This window comes from Hyperolius riggenbachi, chromosome 6 (genome assembly GCF_040937935.1).
Source record: "Hyperolius riggenbachi isolate aHypRig1 chromosome 6, aHypRig1.pri, whole genome shotgun sequence".
Taxonomy (NCBI): domain Eukaryota; kingdom Metazoa; phylum Chordata; class Amphibia; order Anura; family Hyperoliidae; genus Hyperolius; species Hyperolius riggenbachi.
In genome coordinates, this window is record NC_090651.1 from 270,589,511 (window position 1) to 270,608,427 (window position 18,917).

General features: G+C 44.4%; 1 protein-coding gene across 1 annotated transcript; it reads left to right on the forward strand.

Annotated features, from left to right (window-relative positions):
• The first annotated feature begins 1,982 nt into the window (after nt 1-1,982).
• On the forward strand, nt 1,983-16,668 carry TTC36 (tetratricopeptide repeat domain 36). Its single transcript, XM_068242799.1, is given in 4 exon segments — nt 1,983-2,019; nt 2,022-2,090; nt 9,887-10,075; nt 16,338-16,668. Coding segments are annotated over 4 exon segments (561 nt in total). The 3' UTR covers nt 16,604-16,668.
• The last annotated feature ends 2,249 nt before the right edge of the window (nt 16,669-18,917 follow it).

An 18,917-nucleotide genomic window follows, 5' to 3' on the forward strand; every position in this document is an offset into this window, starting at 1 on the left:
GCTTTGCCAGTTTCTTGCCTTCCAAAATTAGTAAGTGGAGACTGAGGCCGTTTCACACTTTTTGCGGCTCCTGCCGCATCATGCTACAAGGATGACAAATCTGTAACACTGCAGCAGAAAACACTGACAAAGTCCTATGCATAGCGCCATGCCGCACAGTGACGTACTCCTTGCTAGACAGGAAGTAGGTCACCAGGATTCTCATGCGCACCACAACACACCGTGTTCTGTGGTTCACACTTACTGCATCCCCCGTTGAAGACCATTATCCCAAGCACTGTGCGGTAACCTACTGCAAGCTGTGTGTCGGGATTGTAGAGGGATAAACACTTCTGCACAATGTGAGGGAAGTGTAGAAGGCCCCATTGACTTGACTTGCTGTTGCACTACCCTGCGGTAAAACGGGTAGAGCAACGCACACTTGCAATACAGTGTAAAAGTGGCCTAACACTTTCCATTGCAAATTTTACTATGACGAAATGTAAATCCGGAACATGACAACAGATTGACAGTGAGTGAGGAGGGGGGAGGCAGGAGAGCAGCAGTTTTTCATATACTTGCACAGCAGAAGGGAGGAGGTGACACTGATGTCCTGACTGAGGAGGAATGGAGTGGCTGAGGGTGAGCAGTTTGTCACAGACACGCAGCCAGCCAGTGTGCTATTGTGTAGAGCTGCTGCATGTCATGTGAGAACATTAAATGAAGCAGAGTAAATTGTTTGATGCTGTGCAATCATTCCAAATTGAGGGGGGACATCCCCACAAGTTTGCCTCAGGCAGCAAAAAGTCTAGAACCGCCCTGGTAATGTGTGTGTATTGTCCAGTAGCGCACAGCTCAGAACGCTTTATTACAGTGGAACCTGACACACTAAGGCACCAATTGTAACAATGAGAATGGGACACCAGTGTGTTGTTGTGCGATCATAGTTTTTACTTTTACACTGCAACTTGCATAGTAAAGGACCCATAAGGTCCTTTTACACTTAATCAGTTGCTCTGTTATAACTGAAAGGCCAACTGATGTGCGAGGTAATGTCATGTTTTCCTATGGCTCAGTTCACACTATATGCGTTTTAACTGAAAAACTTTTTCACAATGCACTGCTAAGGAAAGCTAACGCATCAGTTTTTCAGCATATAGTGTAAAAGAGGCCTAAAGGTGGCCACACACCATACAATTTTTTTTAAATATCTGTTCATTCAAGATAGCAATCAATTTAAAAATCTGACCAATGTGCTACACCCTATGTTCAATTTTTTTTCTAAGCTTTCAATTTTATTCATGCTTGGGGGGGGGGGGGGGGGGGATTGATTGGTACTGTACATCGAGTAATTGACAATCCATCACACACCATACAACTCTTGATAAAGTTGGTCTGAAATTTCCAACATGTCAAATCTCCAAAAACGTAAAAAAAAAAAGGGGGGAAAAACTCTACATTTTTTCAGGACAACCGATCTAAATTATTGAATTGGTGGAAAATTGGATCTTTTAATTGTATGGTGTGTGTGGCCACCTTAAGGCTTCCAGGGTCAGACCACATCTAGTCTGAACTAGAAGAAAAGGGTGATCTTCTGAGAGGAAATGACGGCGAGGTAAGTATGAAGTATTCATTACAGGGACAGCATGTGTTTATTTCAAGTAATTTTACTCGGTTTAGGTTCCCTTTACGTTTACTAACCCCTCTCTGTCACAAGTACTTTCACACAAATCTTTGTACATTCATTAATGACTTCAACTAACTATTGTATTACTTTCTAATAAGTAGCTGAAATTCAGCAAAATCAATCTGCCTCACTTCCATCTGTCTTCTGTTAATTTTATACTGTTTTCCTTTGAGTTCAACACAGACAGCTGTATTGCATCTGGCCAAAGTTACTTCCACCCCTCCATCCTATTGGATGCTTCTGCCCCTCTCTGCTTTCCGTGAGATAAGAATGCCTGAACTATTTCACCTACTGTTCATTTCTTCCAAACTCCATCATGAGTACTCCAAATGATGCAGCCGTGCTGCACGCCATATTAATCCTGCCATTCCATTCGGTGATGTAAATGAACCTGAAGAAGAGCTACCAAGTGATCAAGAGTCAGGTGAGTAACATGGTTTATTTTAACTGTTGCAATTAATGTAACATTTATGTGCATTTACAATTAGTGGTGGCCGGGGCTGCCATAGAGGCAAAGGGGGGCAATTGCCTCAGGGCCTCCTACCTCTGCAGAGGCCGCTGGACCCTGCCAAGTGGTCTCCCACACTGCTCCCCGGGGCCTCTGCACATTAGCTGCATACTCACTGGACCTGGTGGGTGGTGGCTACATGGTAGCCTTCAACCACACTGTCCACCTCTACTCTATGCAATGCATGTTTACACATAACACGTGACAGAGAACAGGCAGGCAGCATGGTCAGGGCCGGATTGTACTTTTTACCGCCCAAGGCCAACTATACCGTCTGTATGGTTGTTATCTTTGCGTGCCCCATTGAGAATTCTCCTTACTTTCCATCATTGGATGCCACAAGACAATATTTATTTTAGTAATACGCATATAAATTATAAATTATGTTTTCCTTAAGAACTTTTATGTTATGTTTGCCATCTCATTAATGATGCACCCATTGTGTCACCATGAGAATTAGGCCGATGTGTACCTGCAGGATAGAGCTTACAGGTCTTGCAGGGACGATACAAGTACAGGACAGAGAGTTCAAAGGTTAAAGCTGTCTTTGTAGATAGGGATGGCTGCATAGAACAGCTTCACTGTCCCTCACTCAGCCGCCCCTAAATTTCTGGTGCCCTAGGCCATGGCCTATGTGGCCTTGCCAGAAATCCGGCCCTGAGCATGGTTAAAGACTACACAGACTGTGCCACCACCCACTGGGACAAGCGAGTCAATGAGTAATGCATACTTTCATGAGGGGGAACTATTGGGGGGGGGGGCTTTATTTTTTTGCAATGAAGCCTCATGATCCTTGGTGCAGTCACCAGCAATCTGCTCTGAAGCCTCCTACATAACAGGGTTCACTTCAGTCATTTTCTTGACACATCTGGAAGCCTCCCTGGTAGATGCCTGCGGGTCCAGTTTTTCATACCCGCAGCCCCGCTACCCGCACCCAACCCGCTTTCAGGTGAATTTGATTTGAGAGAGATATGGGTATGTACAGTGCCTAGCACACAAATAACTGTGCTGTTCCTTTGTTTCTTTCTCTGCCTGAAAGAGTTAATCAGTTATGTAAGTGGCTGACTCAGTCCTGACTGAAACAGTAAATGAACAGTGTAACCCTCACTGATAAGAAATTACAACTATAAAACCCTTTCCTAGCAGAAAATTACTTCTGAGAGCAGGAAAGAGATAAAAAGGGTCAATAGTTCATAGATTCTAGCTCTGGCATACTTCAATGAATGTGTCATTGAGCAAAAACAATAAAACAGTAAAAACTTGAAAAGTAGATTTAAACTAAAACTGTGGAATATCTTGTCATTTTTTAGGAGAAGGAAGATGGATACAATGGTTTGTTTTTCACCTCAGGTGTCTTTTAAAGCTGCAGTGGCCTGAATTGTAAAAAAAAAAAAAAAAAAAAAACAGCAGCCAAAGAAGTGTTTTTTTTTTTTTCTTTTTTAAAGATTTTATTTTTTAACTCTTATTTATAAGACAACTGTAGTCAGAAGAATAGGGAGGCTGCCATATTTATTTCCCTTTAAGCTATACCAGTTGCCTGGCAGCCCTGCTGGTCTATTTGGCTGCAGTAGTGTCTGAATCACACCGGAAACAAGCATGCAGCTAACTAATCTTGTCAGATCTGACAATGTCAAACGCCTGATCTGCTGCATTCTTGTTCAGGGTCTATGGCTAAATGTATTAGAGGCAGAAGATAATCGGGATAGTCAGGCAACTGGTATTGCTTAAAAGGAAATAAAAATAGCAGCCGCCACTTCCTAGTTGTTACAGTTGTTCTTTAAAAAAAAAAAAAGAGACCTAACAGTCCTGCTCAAACAACAAATAGCAGAGCACCCACATCCCTGTCTACTTTAGGCTGTTCCTCATCTACACTACATCTAGTGGAAGTGTCCGTCCCCCCCGGCCAGTGCAATGCACACTTGTTGGAGACATATTACATTAATGTAATTACAGGGCATGCATTGTGGTTGCCATGGTGACACTTCCACCCCTGCTGCTATGAATTGCAAGGAATAGACACTGCGTCCAGGCTCATTTAAATAATTTTCAGATTTAAGGGCGCGCACGCATGTATAAGGACCAATCAAAATCGGCCAATCAAAATTGTGTGTATGCACCTAAAGAGCAATTCCTTCTGTTAGAACCTTTATTTGTTAATGATGAGCTACTGCTGAATGAAGGTGCTTGGCACATCCACCTGTGCAAAAACATGTAGGCTTGAGAAGAAACATGTGCCAAAATTAACTAGTCTTGCAATGACGTGGGTACTAGTGTGTGCGATTAGGTGGATGAGGCTTTGCGTCGTGTGGCTGTAATGACTTTGAGCAAATTGAGTAGGTAATCCCTCATACTACATGGGAGATAATTGGCCAATCCAAATTGGATATGTATATACACCCTAAATTATCTTTTCTTTACAAAAGCTCAACCGCAAAATAAACGGTAATTCATTGAGAAAATCAGGATTAGAACAAGGCTTTTGAGCAGGGAGAACAAATATACTGTATATGCACACCTGATCAGGACTTACCAAGCTGAATCCGTTAATTGGAGCAGATTTATCACAACCCAAAAAAATAAAAATAAAATAAAATTGGGGGGTGCATTTTGCATGCACTTGTGTTGATAAATCTGCCCCATTGTCTTGTACCTGTCTGATAATAAAAGCCTGTATTTAATTATTCTTGTCCTATGCAGCAAACACATACCTGTGCGTGCTAGATGGGTGTGGATGCAGCTACACTGTCTGTCTGTCAGCAGGTCTTGTCAGGCCCGGCCTTAGGTTTCACTGCACCCTGAGCGAAATCGGATTTTGGTGCCCCCCCCCCCTCCTCTTTGCACGCGCACACACACACACACAGGCCCATATATAGCACCAAGAATTTCCATCGCTCGTTATAGCTGTGGTGTCCCCCTCCCCAAAAAATGCCCTCAGACTCAGTATAGGTAGGTAGGTAGCCAGGTATAGGTGCCCTTAGTATAGGATCTCATGTACAGGATCTTCTCAAAAAATTAGCATATTGTGATAAAGTTCATTATTTTCTGTAATGTACTGATAAACATTATACTTTCATATATTTTAGATTCAAATACACACAACTGAAGTAGTTCAAGCCTTTTATTGTTTTAATATTGATGATTTTGGCATACAGCTCATGAAAACCCAAATTTCCTATCTCAAAAAATTAGCATATTTCATCCGACCAATAAAAGAAAAGTGTTTTTAAAACAAAAAAGTCAACCTTGAAATAATTATGTTCAGTTATGCACTCAATACTTGGTCGGGAATCCTTTTGCAGAAATGACTGCTTCAATGCGGCGTGGCATGGAGGCAATCAGCCTGTGGCACTGCTCAGGTGTTATGGAGGCCCAGGATGCTTTGATAGCGGCCTTAAGCTCATCCAGAGTGTTGGGTCTTGTGTCTCTCAACTTTCTCTTCACAATATCCCACAGATTATCTATGGGGTTCAGGTCAGGAGAGTTGGCAGACCAATGGAGCACAGTAATACCATGGTCAGTAGACCATTTACCAGTGGTTTTGGCACTGTGAGCAGATGCCAGGTCGTGCTGAAAAATGAAATCTTCATCTCCATAAAGCTTTTCAGCAGATGGAAGCATGAAGTGCTCCAAAATCTCCTGATAGCTAGCTGCATTGACCCTACCCTTGATAAAACACTGTGGACCAACACCAGCAGCTGACATGGCACCCCAGACTATCACTGACTGTGGGTACTTGACACTGGACTGCAGGCATTTTGGCATTTCCCTCTCCCCAGTCTTCCTCCAGACTCTGGCACCTTGATTTCCGAATGACATGTAAAAGTTGCTTTCATCCGAAAAAAGTACTTTGGACCACTGAGCAACAGTCCAGTGCTGCTTCTCTGTAGCCCAGGTCAGGCGCTTCTGCCACTGTTTCTGGTTCAAAAGTGGGTTCATGCTTCCATCTGATGAAAAGCTTTATGGAGATGAAGATTTCATTTTTCAGCACGACCTGGCACCTGCTCACAGTGCCAAAACCACTGGTAAATGGTTTACTGACCATGGTATTACTGTGCTCAATTGGCCTGCCAACTCTCCTGACCTGAACCCCATAGAGAATCTGTGGGATATTGTGAAGAGAAAGTTGAGAGACACAAGACCCAACACTCTGGATGAGCTTAAGGCCGCTATCGAAGCATCCTGGGCCTCCATAACACCTGAGCAGTGCCACAGGCTGATTGCCTCCATGCCACACCGCATTGAAGCAGTCATTTCTGCAAAAGTATTCCCGACCAAGTATTGAGTGCATAACTGAACATAATTATTTGAAGGTTGACTTTTTTTGTTTTAAAAACACTTTTCTTTTATTGGTCGGATGAAATATGCTAATTTTTTGAGATAGGAAATTTGGGTTTTCATGAGCTGTATGCCAAAATCATCAATATTAAAACAATAAAAGGCTTGAACTACTTCAGTTGTAGTGTAATGAATCTAAAATATATGAAAGTCTAATGTTTATCAGTACATTACAGAAAATAATGAACTTTATCACAATATGCTAATTTTTTGAGAAGATCCTGTAGGTGCCCTCAGTGTAGGTAGCCAAGCATAGGTAGTATAGTTGGCACAAGTAAAGGTAGCTAGTATAGTAGCCCGTAGTATAGTTTCCCCCAGTACAGGTAGCATAGTTGCCCCCACTATAGGTAGTATAGTTTCCCCATATAGGTAGCATAGTTGTCCCGGTATAGGTAGCATAGTTGCCTCCAGTGCGGTCTAGGTAGTATAGTTGCCCCATACAGGTAGCATAGTTGCCCCCAGTGTAGGTAGTATAGTTGCCCCCAGTGTTGGGTAGTATAGTTGCCCTCAGTGTAGTAGCATAGTTGTCCCCATATAGGTAGTATAGTTGCCCCCGTCATATAGGTAGTATAGTTGCCCCCAGTGTAGGTAGTATGCCCCCAGCGTAGTAGCATAATTGCCCCATGTGTAGTAGCATAATTTCCCCCAGTCAATCTCTTCCCCCCCCCCCCCCCCCCTTCTGCGGCAGTGGGCCGGGCAGAGACTGACTCACCCGACTTCCAGGCTTCAGTGCCGACGTCGCTCTTCTCTCCCCGCCTCCTCTCCATCTGTAGTTAGAGCAGGGCTACAAGAAAATGGCCGCCGATTGTACGCATTTGTGGACATCAGCGACCATGTTCTTGTAGTCCTGCTCTAATTACAGATGGAGGGGACGCAGGGAGAGACAGCGGGGTGGCAAGGTGTGACAGGGCGAATGCGCCCTTGAGAGCTGGCGCCCTGAGCGACCGCTCAGGTCAAAGGCCGGCCCTGGGTCTTGTCATATGTGGCATGTGCTTCTCTACCTGCCATGTGCTTTTCTGCCTCCTTCCTCCAGCTTTAGAGAACATGCCAGAACATTCTCTAGCTCTTGTCCTATCAAATATCCAGGGCCGGCTCTATCATGAGGCAAGGTGAAACATTTGCATCAAGCAGCAGAGATTAGAGGGAGCATTTTTGTACTGTGCTTACACTAACAGAATGTAGTCAGAATCAGGGCCGGATTTGTACATTTTACCGCCCAAGGCCAACTATACTGTCTGTATGGTTGTTATCTCTGCGTGCCCGCCCCCATGACAATTCTACTTACTTTCCATCATTGGATGTCACAGACAATAACTATTTTAGTAATATGCGTATCAATTATAAATTATGTTTTGCTTAAGAACTTTTATGTTATGTTTGCCATCTCATTAATGATGGACCCATTGTGTCACTATAAGAGTTAGGCTGATGTATACCGGGCAGGATAGAGCTTACAGGTCTTGCAGGGCCTACACAAGTACAGGACAGAGAGTTCAAAGGTTAAAGCTGTCTTTGTAGATAGGATGGCTGCAAAGAACAGCTTTACTGCTCCTCACTGAGCCGCCCCTAAACTTCTGGTGCCCTAGGCCATGGCCTATGTGGCCTTGCCAGAAATCCGGCCCTGGTCAGAATAGGAAGCGCACAAGACTCACAGCCAGCCAGTGTGCTATTGTGTTGAGCTGCAGCAAGTCATGTGATTAGTAATGCAGAGTAAATTGTTGAGTGCTGTGCGATCATTCCAAATTGGGGGGAGGGCGCATCCTCACAAGTTTGCCTCAGGCAGCAAAAATTCTAGAAATAACCCAAGTCAATAACAGACAGAGGAAAAGGTGTGATAGGGAATCTCTAACTGAGCATACTGCAGTGATTTGGCCCTTCTACACTATTGCATTTTCCTTGCACTTACAGTAATTATTTTGATTATCTATATTCCTAATCGGGCTTCAATAAACATTTTTCAGCTTGCATACTACTTGTCCCACTGTACAGTACACCTTTTTTGATGATTGTTTGCAATCTTATCACTATTAATGTGCCACAAAATTGCTTACCCAAAATGTATCAGTTTCATGCAATATTATAACTGTAACCGGCACTTTGAGAGTTCTGATGACGTTTAGTATTAGGCGAGATTTTTAAATGTTTTTTTTTTCTGGATAAGTCCATAATAAACTACACGTTTCTCACAAATGGTGAGTTAATTTTTTTGATGACTGTATCCCAGGGTGGGGCATACTTGTTTGTGCTGATTTCACAGCTAGTCCTACAATGGGATGTTACTAGTCTCACTTATACTAGCCAGGGCCGGATTTACCATAATGCACTGTAGGCAAATGATGATGGAAAGGTGGCTCAATCCCCTTCCCAAGTCCCTCCCTCCCTTCTTCCCTATGCAGAGTAAAAAAGTGGTTACTCACTTAGCTTTCGGCATTCCACTCACCAGATCTCCCTTTAGTCGGGGGCACCACTAGCTACTGAATCTCCTCCAGTAAGAGTCCGCACCATTGTTGTATTTAAAGCTCTTTGTGTCAAAATATCATGATAGTGACAGCTGCTGTCACTATCATGATATTTTAAAACCATAAAGCGCTTTAAATACAACAATGGTGCTGACTCTACTGGAGGAGATTTGGAGTGGTGTCCGAGGGTGCGGAGACACTGAAAGTCAAAGCACGTTGGCCTTTCCTCCCTGGGTGCTTGTCTCATACTGTTAGGACCACTATCTACTTAGCATTAGGCGGCCATAGGTACCCTCCTCTGTATTAAGGGACACCTGTAGTTACCTATGATGAGCAAGGGAAATAAGGGAGAAGTGACAGTAAGGGAGTTTGTAGGTGTATGAAGGGCGAAGTCTAGGGTGCTAGGACATCTGGGCCTATGGGCTCCTGTAATGTAAATCTGGGCCTGATACTAGCTCTACATATAATCCTGTTTATGTCCAGTCATGGTACACACCAACCACCAACAGCCTATGAACAGTTCACAAACTCAGCCATTTATGAAATTCTCCCACCCTTCGCACTGTAGCCAGTTATCCATCCTTTTTCAATGTCTGATAAATTGCACGTTGCCCTAATGACTGTCACAGTTGCTATATTGGCAACTCTCTGACATCCACCTTTAAATGCCCTCAAAGTTTGCATGTGACCTGTGCATTCATCCATTGGCTGTGTATCCCTTAGGTCAGAGGTAAACTGTGATCATTATAATGTGACTCAAGTGTGTAAATTAATAATAGTAGCATCTGTTGTAGAGTGATATAAGATATATCTACGCAGTTGTGCAAACCTTATATTAGACCTATGTGCATGCATCCATGTGCATGTCCAACGTATATGACTATGATAATGGATGCAGAAATGTTTATTCTCTAACAGATGGTGGTTTACCAGATGTGCTAAAGGAAGAAGCTCGTAACTTGGAATTGCTTGGCGTTAAAGCTGCAGAATCTGGAGATCTGAACACAGCTCTGCAAAACTTCAATAAGGCCATCGCTTTACTCCCTGATCATGCCTCTGCATACAACAACCGTGCTCAAGCTTTACGTCTACAGGGAAACCTTACCGGTACTACGCTGCACTTGCAAAACTGCTGTTTATGTATTGATTATAAACACTACAATGGTGAAAGCCCCTTTCACCTCCTTCTTCTGCTAGACTAGCAATGATACAATATGTTAAAAAAAAAAATACTCCAAATGTCTGAATCTCAATGTATCATTGGTGCCAGACCAGTGGCGTAGCTAAGGACCTGTGGGCCCTGAGGCAAGTTTTACAATGGGGCCCCCCAAGCACTCAATACATAGCAATTGATACGGCGCACCAAAACCTGCCAATGGTAACTACAGTGTCTGAGGTGCAAGAAGGGAATGGGAACAGTTTGTTAATGATTATCACTATTCAAAGTATCTATAGAAGTGATTATTATGAGCATAGGACCAATAGAGAGCTAATACTGTAGTTGAGGGAGGGCCCTTCGGTACCCCTCTGGCCCAAGGGCCCCGATGCGGTCACAACCTCTGCAAACCCTATTGCTACGCCCCTGTGCCAGACCTGTTTCTGGCCCTTGCAGTGCCTAAGTAGGACTACTCGCTTATCCAAGGTTTGATTTGTGGAACACTATCTGCATGGAGTATGTATGTACTCCATATGTTTGTGTGGGTTTCCTACGGGAACTCTAGTCTCTTCCCACATCCCAAAAACGTACTCCTAAGGTAAAGCGGACCTGAACTCAGAACTTCCTCTCTGCTCTAAAAGACACACAACAGCATAATAACCTTCAAAGAAAAACATTTCTTTGTTACAGCGGATACAAATCCTGTAATAAATCTGCAGTGGTTCTACTACCTGCTTTCATGGAAGCCGACATGGGGTTAACAGCCTGTGTTTACCAATAAGCAGTTCTACCATGGCAGAAAAAAATCCTGAGCAGACACAGCTGAGAGATCAAATTACAGTTGGGATTATTCACAAATGAGGGGGAATTAAACAGGCTAAACTCTCTAAATACATACAGGGTGCATTTCTCTGTTTTACTTCTGTCCTGTGCAAGAGTTCAGGACCACTTTAATTGGTTACCCCAAATCATGGGTCCTATACTGGGGTAGGGATATCATTCTCTGACTATGGTAAGGACATGACTATAGACTCTATAAAGGGCTGTGGACATTGTTGGCAATATATAGTTATATAATGATTGCAATATAGTGTTGGGAGTAAATTAGGGCTTGATCTATGCTATTTTCCACTACTGCGCTATCTGTCACTTATATCGTCTCTTCCATAAACCTCAGCCTTTCTCTTTCATGTATAGCAACCGCCCTATCGCATGTACAACAGCCTCTCTCTATCATGTTCAGCCTCCATTTCCTGTGTCCAGCGTCTGCCTGGTGCACCTCAGCATGTACAGTGACCTCATCTTCCATGTGCCTCAGCCACCAATAATGAGCATGAGTAATGGCTGAGCATTGTAATGCAAAAACATTTTTTTTAGGGAGTAAATTAGGGCTTTGATAAAGGATGGATGCTGAAAGTTGGTTACTCTAATAGCACTGAGGCGACAAGTACGGGAATGGTTACTGAGTTATTTATGTATCTACCTCATTGCAGCAGGAGACAAAATATGGACAGAGGCATAGTCATGATTGAACTGATTCCAAAAGGTGTGACCATCACCTGCAATTAGCATTGTGAATCCCTACAAAAACTGGGGCACAAAAATGGAAACAGTATTGAATGTGTTGGTAGTTCATGACCGTGCACAGCACAGCCACACATCAGCCAGGGAACCGAGGCTAAACTAAGCTAAAATGAGGTCACTGTATTTTCATACTAATAGCACAGACCTTGCACCAAGTGACTGCTGCTTCTTCATCACCATGAATGAGCCCAAGGATCATACCGAGATTGGAGAACAGACAGAAAGAGGTGAAGGCAGGGAAGTGAGACAGGGCTTCTCGGCGTGCAGAGCAATGCTATAGTCCGTACCCCATGTACAATTAATTTGGGGATCCAGCGATCATCGGACTCTCAATTACTTCTCCCTCCGAGCTGCTATGACCCGGAGGAGGAATAGTAATTAGCGCCACCTGTAATTTGTGTGGCAGCAGGGCGTTCTGTAATTCGGCTCAAAATGACGAGTGCCCAGACCAAGTGTACGCAGAGGAAGAGGCAACACTGAACTAAAGGTAGCCATACATCTTGCAATAATGGGCATATTCAACCGACAAATCTCTCTCTAATTGATTCTAATCTGTTGGCTGTCCTTAAATTGCAGGCCGATTCCTGATTGAGTTCAGCATGATTTTCTCGCCATTGTCAGAGTCCACCATGTCGCTGCTGCCCCCCTAGTGTATAAATGTACCCCACCCCCCATGTGTGCATTTATACATTACCTGTCCTTTATCGCCCACTGCGTGGTGCCATCCGTTTTCAGAATTCCCCGCTCTTTCATAAGCGGTATACAGGCCGTTGGCATGTCACATGTGATGTCACAGGCACCATGTGCTATATGCTGGCTGCGTGTATACCACTAATGGAAGAGCGGGGGATTCAGAAGACTGAGGGGCCCCGAGCGGTGGGTGACACAGGACAGGTAATAAATGCACACACAGGGGAGGGGTACATTTATACACTAGGGGCTTAGTCATTTTCGTTGCTTGTCCTGATCTCACTCGCCATTAGCGTCGTGCACCCAACTAACCACGACGGCCTGACATCTTACAGCATGTCCATTCAACACGAGACCAATTTCAACCCAAAATTGATCTCGTTGTCGATTGGGCATACACTTTGTGGCACTGGTTTTCATCCGATTTGATAAAATTGCCGGATGGTCGATTGGCTGCCAAGTCAAGAGATGTATGGCCAGCTTAAGCCTCGAAGGACTGATCTGATACATATCAGAAGACCCATGAGGCGGCAGTGCCCTGTGTTTGTCAACAAAAAGCATGGTTTGCAGTAGCAGATGATAGTTCCCAGAGTCAAAAACAAAGGATAGATTGTGAATTGCGATGCAAAATTCATGTTCATCACTGGCAGAGCAGGGACAGGGTCCTCCAGCACCCAAGGCTGAGATGCCAAAGTGTGCCCCTCCATCCCTCCCACCCCAGCCGTCACACACTGATTGCTATTAGACTGAGAGGGCCACAGGGCCCACAACCTCCCAACACCTTAATATCTAGTTATCTGGCTTGCAGTCACTGCTATGTATCCCCTTTTCTTATTTGTTTCTGCTTCATACACAATTAGGAATGACAGCTGAATGAATTGTGCGCCCCCTCCTACACTGCGCCCTGAGGCTGGAGCCTCTCCAGCCTATGCCTCGGCCCGGCCCTGATCACTGGTTATATATTCTCTTAAAGGACACCCTAGGCGAAAATAAACAAATGAAATAAACAATTGTATCTATCTTCTTTCTCCTAAAAATGACTTTTTAAGACATTCCACAGTTTTTATTTTATGTTTTAATCTACTTTTTAGGTTTTAACTGGTTTATTATTTTTGCTCATTTACACATTCATTGAAGCATGCCAGAGCTAAAATCTATGAACTATTGACTCTTTTTATTAATTTCCTGCTCTCAGAAGCTGTTTTCTGCTAGGAAAGTGTTTTATAGTTGGAATTTCTTATCAGTGAGGGTCACACTGTAGTCACTTCCTGTGTGAGTCAGGACTGAGTCAGCCACTTACATATCTGATATTTAACTCTTTCAGGCAGAGAAAGAAAAAAGGAACACAGCATAGTTATTTGGGTACTAGGCACTGTACATACCCATGTCTATCTCATCATGTCACATGTCACCTCGGGTATCCTTTAACGCCCCATTTACACTTAATAGCGTTGTGTTGAGTCACATTGCGTTGCATCCCATTTGCATCATGCAAAGCAACTTAAAGAGAATCTGTACTCTAAAATTCTTACAATAAAAAGCATACCATTCTATTCATTATGTTCTCCTGGGCCCCTCTGTGCTATTTCTGCCACTCCCTGCTGCAATCCTGGCTTTTAATTGCCAGTTTTAGGCAGTGTTTCCAAACAAAAAACATGGCTGCTAACCAGCATGTGATAGGCTGAGAGAAGCTCAGTCTGTGACTCATACAGAGCCTGCATGGGGCGTGGAGAGGGTGTTTATAGCTTCTACCTATCACAAGCAGAGCAGCACATTCCTGCCTGAGTGCCTGAGCCCGACAAAGCCGTCAAAGGAAAGAAGATTAGATTATATAACGGAGATAATACAGCCACTGTGCAACTAGGAAAGGCTGCAGTAAGACAGACCACATTAGAACAGGTGTAGGAACTTATAGGATAGAAGAAATAAGGCTGAAAATGTTGTTAGAGTCTCTTTAACGCAACATATTAAGTATAAATAGGGCCTTAAAGGATGCATGAAGCTGGCAAACGGACTAAAAACACTACCATGTATCCAGCTTGTTCAGCAGTGGAGGACTATTATTATTATTATTATTATTAATCATTATTATTATTGTATTTATAAAGCGCCAACATATTACGCAGCGCTGGACAATAAATATATACAATGATACTGTAATGATCTGGGGGGCGCTTTCCACCGTCAGCGCACAGCGAGTGCACCGAAGCAGATGGAAACCCCCACAATCACAGAAGCAGAGCACCCAGTATATATTTGTAGAGGAGATTTCCAGCCAGCAGGTGGAGCTGTGGAGTACAGAGGAACAAGTCCTCTGTACAGCCACAGATGCCAGATTGAAATTGCACGTTTAAGCAACACTGGGAAATATAAACAAAGTAGCAACTCAGAAGAGAGCAAGAACAGAGACAGACTATATGAATGTCTACCAATCTAGTCGCCACCCGGCGACGGTAGACCTATGACAAAAGAACAGACCAGAGTGAGAAAGCCAATCACAAGAGAGGCGATTGTTATCAGCAACACAAGACGAGTAAGAACAAAGACAGAGTGTATGAATGTCCACAAATCTAGTCGCCACCCGGCGACGGTAGACATATCACAACTGAACAGACCAGAGTAAGAAAGCCAACCGCAAGAGAGGCGATTGCTGTCAGAAACATAAGACTAAGCAAAGACAAAGCATGAATGAGAAATAAAAGACACAGCAAACAACCACAATCTGAACGCCAAGGAAAATAACAAATGAACTAACTAAACGCGGTCACTGCACGATATGCGCAACAGTGACAAGCGCGTTAATAGTACTGTCACCGCACGTTAAGCGCAACAGTGACAAGCGTACCAACCCTAACTAACAAATGAACATGGAAAACAGAGACAAACAGATAGCGAAAACGCTTGCTAATCGGTTGCCTAACACCAGACAACAGCAAGCGTTTACTCTAGACAAAACTAACTAAACTATTCCCTATCAACCACCACTGGAGACAGTGTAATCGCAAGTACAGGACAAGACAAAACTAGACAGTACAAATATTACACAAATCTGACAGCACTAATAGGAATGCAAAGTGCACTCCCCAATAATTAACTACACTAGAATATTCAGCAATAAGATACAAAGAAGCTGAGGCTCTAAAGTCAGTCTTCACCAAACAAAACCTATGACGAGCAAGGAATTCTGGGAGGAAGTGACATTTATACTAAAAACCTTCAAAGGAAGCAGACAAGCAGATTGCAAGATGAGTGAATGCAAATCAGTCAGCCTGGCAAAATGACAAAAAGGCCTCTCTTCCCTGGACTGAACTATGCAACCTGCATAGGAAACCAAACTGTCCAGGGAATCAAGGCCAACAGAACGGATTCTGACAGATACAAGGATGACAGACATAACAAGGTTATACAACATAGAGCAAAGTTATACATGCAAATTGTACAAAATACATGATCATGCGATATGGGCTGGTTAGGTAGGCCCAGTAATACAAGTACAGGCTGTCATAGGACAGGAGCACATGATCCTGTAGATTACACTAGGAAATGGAGGACCCTGCCAGAGGCTTACAATCTAAATCTGTTTCCCCGTACTCCTCGGTTTGCTTGTAAAATGCTCCGTAACAGGTCCTGACTTGGCTGGTCAGGACCTTTTGCAGTCTGTCCCATGCGGGAGCTGCGGGGAGTATGGGGCGGGGGGGGGGGGGGTTTGGGGGGGGGGGTTGGCGCAGTTCACTGCTGGGCAAGCTCGGTACATAAAGGAAATTGTTTTTAGTCCGTTTGCCCGTCTCAAGTATCCTTTATGTAGGATTACAATGCAACTCCGTTTTCTTTCTTTTCCTTTTCACTGTCTTGTCAACTGATCGCTTGGTCATGGTATTGTTCAATATTTAATGAAATGAATACTTGATATTAAACCCCATGGTTCTCTGTTTTGTCCAGGTGCCCTGAAGGATCTGAACCGTGCAGTGGAGCTGAGTAGAGGGAAAGGAGTTGCAGGATGCCAGGCTCTGGTACAACGAGGATTAATTATGCGACTCCAAGGAAATGATGAAGAAGCCAGGAATGATTTCAAGAGAGCGGCTGACCAGGGCAGTGGCTTTGCCAAGCAGCAGCTGATCTTGCTTAACCCATATGCTGCACTCTGCAACAGCATGTTAAAGGACATGATCCAGAAACTGTATGGGACAGATGTGCCGGAGTGCTGATAGGTTATTAAACGCACATAGCTTGTCCTGGTAACTTGTTTCTGCATTAAAATGTTTATTAATAATTCTTGTGTTTACTGTTCTTTCTATTATTGTAGTACCCACAGATCATTTGCACCATCACTTAGCACAGCAGTCATCTTGGCAGCATTAATGTCCCTAAATCGACCACATCATGTGCCACTTGTGCTTGCGCGAGGGTAGCTTCATTCATTCATTCATTCATTCATTCATTCATTCATTCATTCATTCATTTATTCATTCAGATTTAAGTGGCGGGGAGAGCTGCTCTCCTGGCCCATAGACAGCGTGTGGCTGCATTGTTTTATCTCGCCTGTTCTGGCACACTGCTGTCTTCAGCCTTGCTGCCTGCCTCTTCTCCATGGCCCATCCCAGGTTATTTATGCATAACATGCACCGCATGAAGAGGCAGGCAGTGTGGCTGCAGACTGTGCACAGGCAGGGCAGCACACCAGGACAGGAGCTATTACAATGCAACCACACAGTGCAGGGGACACAGGAGCATTTGAGGGGAGACCACATTTTAGGACCCGGCAGCAGTAGGGGGTCCTGGGGCAATTGCCTCCCTTGCCTTAATGGCAGTGCCAGCCCTGGCTTCATCAAGTCCTCTGTGCATGCGCACGGTGGTATGATTGTGTGGGTCACAGTAGGGGACAGTCAGGAGTGCTGCTGGGTCTCATCATTAAAGTAAAACTGAAGCAAGGGAAGAAGAAAGTCAGTAACCTATGGAGAGGGAAGGCTCCTGATCCTATTGAGCTGTCCCTGTCCTCTTGTTCCAGCGTTGTCACCCTTGTTACAGGTATTGGACCAGGTTTAATAAACTTCTCTGCACTCTAAAAAGGCTTCAGAAGTACTCATGCTCCCGAAGACCGGTGGCTCCGTAGTGCACATGTGTGAGTGCACATTCCAGCATGTGGAGTATGGAACCGCCTGTTTTCAGGAGCACCTGGTGACAGAAGTGCTCTCCAAAGCCCTCCAAGGGCTCACAAAGACAGCATAAGGCCTCTTTTCCACGAACTGTTGATAGGCAGTGAAATGCCTCTCAAACTCTCACAACTGCTCACTGCTGCCTGGTAACTGCTCACTGCTGGCTGATAACTGCTTGCCGCACACACAGCTCAACAGTTCGTGGAAAAGAAGCCTAGCTTCACTGGGGGGCAGCGCTGAAATGAGGGGACAGGGAAGGCTCAATAGGATCCAGTCAATATTGCACACAGCAGCTGCGCACTATGATTTTACTGTCCATACAACGTGGGCTATTAGGTGTTCAGAGTCTTCCTATGGCTTAGGTTTCAGCTGACCAAAGCGAGTTCACCACCACCACACCCCAAGCAGTGGGCACTCACCGTTATTTTTTTGACCCTCTATTAGATGGGTCCTCAGCGCCTATGGGGTCATCTGGCCGCCCCCTGCCACACAAGGCTGTTACTCTGTCACTCTTCTCTGGCTACAGCAGAACCATATCACCTCAAGAAATATAATCAAAAGGTTCCTATAGCGTAAAAATGTAAAACCAGTTTAATAATAAAAATAATTTGCACTCACAACCATTGACGTGGTTAATGGTATAGTTTTTTTTGGGCTCTACCCCACACGTTGGCCGCCGGGTCGTCTAGGTTGCGCTGTCCTCCCTGCCTTTTCCCCGCTCGTCCTCAAGTTCCCACGTCTGCCTTGGAAGGAGGCCCCGCTAGCTTTATTAGTTTTGTCGCTTTAAGCGACTCCTCAGAAGCATGCGTGGCCACACTGTTAATGGACAAGTCTTCCCCGCCCATTCCTTTCCTCCCTAACCCGGAAGTTACTCATTCCAGCCAATGGGGACAGGCTCTCACCGGATGTATATTCAGTGTCTCATCACCAGGCAACCCTCCGCCCCATACCGTGGTCCCCATAATGTGGAAGTGCTCCTAGCATCTAGTCACCTGGCAACCCTCCGCCCCTAGTGATCTCCCATCTATCCCTTCCACCGGGTAGTCTGCGATCAAGAGACCAACCACTTTCAGTCCCCTCCCGTAAGACTCCTCCCTCGTTCTCTGTGTTACTACTTGTAACCAAGGCAACCGCTCCTCCTCCAGCCTGTACACAGACGGTTCTGCTATTATACATAACCTTTATATTGTCCTTATCGAGTATGCCTCTCCTTTGGACGTGTGGGGTACGCCCTTGCATGCTACATCGTCAGTTTTAAGATGGGTTCCCCTATACAGATATCAGTTCATGTTTCAAATAAATAACATTCATATCATTTTCCATGTGACTTTTAGGTCGCATCAAATAGCATATATATCATTTTGTT